The 6,461-nt window shown below is 34.5% G+C and overlaps 1 protein-coding gene across 1 annotated transcript; it reads right to left on the reverse strand.

Moving 5' to 3' along the window:
• Positions 1 to 415: 415 nt before the first annotated feature.
• Positions 416 to 2,177, reverse strand: LOC136811970 (putative ascorbate peroxidase). Its single transcript, XM_067068577.1, has 2 exons — positions 2,071 to 2,177; positions 416 to 1,523 (listed from the first exon to the last, which is right to left on the reverse strand). The coding sequence occupies exon 2, from the start codon at positions 1,500 to 1,502 to the stop codon at positions 432 to 434; it is 1,071 nt and encodes a 356-aa protein (XP_066924678.1). The 5' UTR covers positions 1,503 to 1,523; positions 2,071 to 2,177; the 3' UTR covers positions 416 to 431.
• Between the last annotated feature and the right edge of the window lie 4,284 nt (positions 2,178 to 6,461).

Consider the following 6,461-nt stretch of genomic DNA (forward strand, 5'->3'; position numbering starts at 1 on the left):
CAAAAACTATTAAAATATAAGTAGATAAATTACAATAATGAAAGAAAATAGTGAAAGTGAAATAATATAAAGTTGCACATCCCTTACAGAGGAAACATATACTGTTCATAGCAAAACTTCTTGAATATGCTATACCACAAATCATGTTCTTAGAGTAGTGTCATTTTTAGACCATTTTTTTGACTTCTTTTAGAACATCTTGAAGATCATGCAACACTTCATTTATCTTTTCAGCAGAAGCTTCTTTCTTCTTTATTTGGTCACTGCGGGGGCCACCTCTGCCACCTCCACGACCACCACCACGTGGTGGGCGTGTTGAGCGTGGTGGGCTTGGCGTTGCTGGGGCGGGGGCTTCTGTTGGAGCTTCTGTTGGAGCTTCTGTTGGAGCTGCTGTTGGAGCTGCTTTTGGAGCTGCTGTTGGAGCTGCTGTTTTAAGCTGCTGTTGGAGCTGCTGTTGGAGCTGCTGTTGGAGCTGCTGTTGGAGCTGCTGTTGGTACTGAAAGATCATCATCTGGGTTATCAATCATCTTGTAGAATGCAACTTCAAAATCTCTCATCCATCCTGGATTATCAGTGATATATTGGGAACAGATTTCACGACCTGGTGTGTCTTCATCACAACATGGGATACCTCCTGGTGGTGGTCGTCTATTTGGTGGACACATGACGCATTCAGCTCCATCCTGAAAGGCACCAGTGTCTTGGTTCAATTGAAGGTTAACAGCAAGTGCAGCATCAGTGTTTAGAAGTACATTATCAGGTTGTCGATTCTGCCCAGGTGAATTCCCTACACCAAGACTTGGTGCTTGGCGTTGCCATTGATGTTTGGCGCTATTTGTTGGCATTGTTTTAAGGAACCAGGGAAAATTCACCACTTCACGATAGTAGTCGCTGTTTAAGACATCTTGCCCAGTTCCAGGTACCCAAGGTCCTTCATATCCAGAATTTGCAGTTTCCATACGACCAAGACTATGAGCACCCATCAAGGCTACACTTTCTTGTAAAGACAGACCAAACTCTTTGTTGAAATAGGCATGTAGTTCCTCTACATTCTGAAAGTTATTGGACGGGAAATGCTCATCTAGATCTGTTTCATCACCAGATTCACTACAATCGTGGCGTCCAACTTTGAATTTTGTCATATTGAAAACAGCATCTCTTGAAGAAGCATAATTAGCAGCAACAACGCCAGCATAAGCATAAAGATCAGCTCTGGTAATATCATTTTTAACAGGCTCGTAAAGATCATTTAATACAGCTGTGTAACGAGGAATACCAGCGTTGTCAGGTTCCTGGTAATTGATACATCCATCACATCGATCTTCGCCAACACAATCGTGGAAAGATAACCGCACAAACCCAGCTGCTAAACGTGGGTTACCATCGATTTTTCCCCGAATTTCAGTTGCCAGATGATCCAGTGTCTCGATTGATGCCTTCTTCACAACATTTTGACCAAAAACTTGGCACACCAATAACAAAAGAAGAACTGTTTTCTTCATCTTCACTGACTTGGTGATTTTCTGAAAAATTAAAACAAAAAAGGTTGAAAGGAAATAAATTTGAAGCAGGTATGTACAAGCAGTGTAAGAAATTTTCACATCTTAAAAATCTCTCTAACGGTTATAAAAACCGGCTAAAAACTTCAAAGTCAGGAAAATATAGAATTCTTTTCCTCAAAGGGAGTGATTTTGGTAAAATTTGGGCAAATTTTGCTCAAACATTTTCCATATTCTTTCTTGGAAAATTTCTTCTACGGTAAGTAATACTCAAATATTTTTATGGAAATTTATCCGATGAGAAAAGATGAAGATCGTCACTTTGAAGAGATTTGAATTTAAAAAGTTCCTTTTGGTTGAAAGTTAGAGAGATTCTTCTAACAAGGATATGGCTGTCTCACTTTTCGTCTAATCTGTTAACGAGAAGACAGCCTGGCAATACCTACACGCCAAAAATGAATGAATCCGTAGTCAATCAAATTATTTGTTCATCACCAGGTTGATCTGACTACCCATCCACTCAAGTCTCCTTGTTTCTATCAGGTTGTTAAGAACAAAAAGATTCACTTACATTAAAACACTTTTGTCACTATTTCTCAGACCATCCACAAGACTAGCAGTTGTTGAAGAAACTAATGAATTTTACATCTCAATCGTTGTACTTATATTTTATTTTGACCATTTTTAATTTTTAATTTTAATCATTTTTTGAAACAAAGATATTGTGTCAACTCTTTATTATAGACCATTTTTAATAAACTTATCAGTTAGAATGGTATTGACAATGAAGCCTATTCATTTTCATTGTCACTACTACAATGGTTATTATACACGTTTCATTTCTAAGTATATAGGAACACTCTTAAGCTTTGCGTACCCTAGACAGCATGTCATTTTTTGGAAATTAAAGCAAACTACCTACAAATTGCTGTGCTACAACGATAACAATTGCTAGAAGGTTTTTAGGCTTAAAACTGTCAAATATAAGAACATCTGAAAGCTTTCAAAGATTTTGGACGTTCTAATAAAGCATTCCTTCATAACAAATAAATTCGTGAGCGTTTTTCAATTTATGATATTAGCAATAGAATTGTAAGATATATCAAGGAACTTGAATAAATTTATTCAAGTTCCTTGGATATATTAATCTGTCTTAAAAAGGAAGCGATTCAAAAGACCATTGATTGCAAAGAGTCATTCTTTTTTATCGCCCATTCCTGTGTGCGGATGCCTAAAGTAACATACACATAACGTTGTTTCAACACTTATCTGACGTCCGTGGGACAAGCTGGAGTTTTTACAAGCTCTTATTTTATTTGGTTGGCCGTTAAGATGTAATAAAAGAATCTTATTACTTTTTCTAAAGAACGCGTCATTTCTATCACTTTAAATGACCAATTAGTGAAGTATCTTGTAAAAGCTCCAGCTCATCCCACGTCCGTTAGATAAACGTTGTAGTAATGTTGTCAGCCGGCTGGCTGACTAAAGTCTATTCACGATAAGTGTGCACTCTTTTTTCATTTACCTATAACTTTTGAAGGAATTCTTCAATCTTTATAAATTTGCTATCATTGGAAAGATATTAGTGAGTGGAACAATTTGAAATAAAAAAAACTTTAAAAAGATTATAAAAACGAAGATGAAAATGAAGAAGAAAAAAATGAAGATCTTGTAGAAAAGTGCTATAACTTTCATTTTTACTGAAGTTAATCCTTAATCATTGAACGGCATCACTGAAAGAATTTCTCAAAAATAATCATTCAGTCAAAAGATATCAAACAAAGTTATAAGCTGATTGACGTCTAAAAACGCTGTTTTCTGCAGTTTTTGCTGTTTTTTGGGGTCAATCACTTATTAACTTTGTATCATAACTTTATATTGAATAAATATTTTAATAAAATTTTTTCACAGTGATGATCTCCTAAGATCAAAGAATCTCTCCAGTGAAAATGAAAGTTATAGCATTTTTCTACAAGATCTTAATTTTTTTCTTCTTCATTTTCATCTTCGTTTTTAGAATTTTTTTATCGATTTTGTTATTCCAAATTGTTCCACTCACTAATATCTTTCCAATGATACCAATTTTATAAAGATTGAAGAATTCCTTCAAAAGTTGTAGGTAAAAGAAAAAAGAGTGCACACTTATCGTGAATAGACTTTAATTCGGTTAAATGTTATTACAAAAGGTCAAAACAACTCCCATGTATTGTATAGAGTATATAGAACGTTATTATCATGTTTAAAGGTTTTGTTTTTAAATAAGAGTGAGAGAGCATAATGGACACTGCCCTGATATGAAGTATGTGTCTGTGATATTAAACAGGAACATTTATGTAAAAATAAAATCTTTAATATTGAATAAATGAATATTGTACGGAAGCTGGTGCATAATTCCGCTATTCCCTCAATTTCTTTTCAAAATTTCTACTGAAAAATTCTTTGAAGTTGAATTTTTTATAGAACATTCGAAAAGCTTGACTGTTTGATGCCAGTAATGAAATTTCACCCTATTTTTACCATAAATTCCAAACAGAAACAGCCCAGTTTTTCCGTCTTGACAGTGGACATTTTTGGCAAATTCAGACAAAAAAAGAGTGGATCTAAGTTTTCAATCAAAGATGGCTCCCCCTCCCTGTAAAGGTTGATTACTCACATTTTGTGTGCGTGTATTTTATCTCTTTATTAATATACTCTTTTGTATATAATGGCCTACTCGTTTTTGCATTATTATATATGTCAACCGCTGATGACAAATTTAACTGTGACTTTATCAAAAAATTGATTAAAACTTGACTATGGTGGTCTCGCATAGTTGTCTCTGTTATTCCGTGAGAGTAATCTTTTCTTTGTCACAAGATCTTTCTTTTTGCCTCAAAAACTCAAATCTCAAAAGCGAATTATAACGTCAGCTTTGCTGATTGACTATAAAGGCTATTATAAACAAAGTCCTTCATTATTTTCTGACAGGTAAGAGGTACATGCACCCCTTTAATATTGTACTGACGTTTTTTCAAGGGTATTTAGACAATCTTTCCTCGGATAATTACTTCGGACGCCCCTTGTAATTTACCCATACCATTACCCTAACCATAATTTCTCAAAATCACTTGTTTTCCCAAAAATAAATCACTACCTGTATTCTTACGGTTTTATGTTCTAAAAGAAACTTCACAACAAAACACCACTGTATCAGTGATCCGGTGAGAATTCAAGCTATTGGGGATTAGAGGAAAATTCTAAATGCTAATAGGGATAGAAAATATGTAATGTTTGATAGGTAGGAATTAGAAGCTCTACACTTTTCTTAAAACTATATAAGAACATAAGGCTCCGATGGCCTAACAAAAATTTGATAATATTTTAAGGCTTTGCAACCTTTTAAAACACACAATTTCTTAGGGAGTTGCCTAGAAAAACTCAAAAGATGGTGAAAATTAGAACATTTTCAGAGCATTATAAAATTGAATACTTTAAGGGTTAAAACTGCTGAAATTAAAAACATCTTGATCATTTGACAATAATTTTGGACTTTCTTATAAACCAAAAAAGTGTAGATGTAGTCAGCTCAAAAACCAAGGGGGATTCTTAGGTTTAGGTGAATTTAGACCATGTCGAACTTATCAGAGGAAGAGATTTGTATTTGTAATGTCATTGTATTTTAACGAGCGTTGTACTCCTTCGCATGTTGCTGACGTAGTTGCTCTATTCTTCGCCAGTGGAAGATGATTTTCAACTTATATCTATCATCAGGATCATTTTTTTCCAGCAAGTATGACTACCAGTTTAAGATTTCAAAATTCTTTAATATCAATCCTTTAAAAAAAAGCTTTATTGAAAAATGCATTTAAATAGATGCAATGCAAATGTTGTAATAAAAACAACATGTTTTGAATTTTATGAATTAGAAGGAATTAAAACTAAGATGTTGAAGCGTAGGAGAAGCAGCGTAGGAGGTCCATTATGGCATTGAGAGTGCATTCCCCTGTCGTTCCTTTTCTTAAGGGTTTTATTTTCGTCTATTTGATCGATATAATTAATAACTTAACGAATGATAAAAGTTATTAAAGGAGTTGTAAAGGGCGATAAAAAATCGATGAAAACAGCCACTAATAGTGGTGAATTTGTGACACAAGATTTTATGATGGAGAATTTTTACACCTTTGTCTCACAGTTCCAGTAAGATTTTCTTGCACAGTGGGGTAAAAATTTCTATCGAAATCTCAATGGTTTAAGTTCAAAAGTTTAAGATGGAGAATTTTTACACCCCTGTCTCACAGTTCCAGTAAGATTTTCTTGCACACTGGGGTAAAAATTTCTATCGAAATCTCAATGGTTTAAGTTCAAAAGTTTAAGATGGAGAATCTTTACACCCCTGTCTCACAGTTCCAGTAAGATTTTCTCCCACAGTGTGGTGAAAATTTCTATTAAAATCTCAATGGTTTAAGTTCAAAAATTTACGGTGGAGAATTTCTACACCCCTGTTTCACAGTTCCAGTAAGATTTTCTTGCACACTGGGGTAAAAATTTCTATCGAAATCTCAATGGTTTAAGTTCAAAAGTTTAAGATGGAGAATTTTTACACCCCTGTCACACAACTTCAGTGAAACGTCCTCCCACAGTGGGGTTAAAATTTCTATCAAAATCTCAATGGTTTAAGTTCAAAAGTTTACGATGGAGAATTTTTACACCCCTGTCACACAACTCCAGTGAAACGTCCTCCCACAGTGGGGTTAAAATGGCTATCGAAATTCAAATTGTTCCAGGTTTTAAAGTCCTTAAATTTTTTGGTAATTTTCCCAGTGGGGACAAAATTTTAGCTAATTTTTCCAGTGGAGCTGGAACCGACCCTTTGAGACAGGGGTGTATTTTTACAATTTGCTCATGAAACAATCTCCATTATTATTTCCAAACACCTAGATCTCCGAAGACTTTTCACTCTTATATCATTTAGCTTAGGAATTT

Source organism: Clytia hemisphaerica, unplaced genomic scaffold, assembly GCF_902728285.1.
Source record: "Clytia hemisphaerica strain Z4C2 unplaced genomic scaffold, Clytia hemisphaerica genome assembly, whole genome shotgun sequence".
NCBI lineage: Eukaryota > Metazoa > Cnidaria > Hydrozoa > Leptothecata > Clytiidae > Clytia > Clytia hemisphaerica.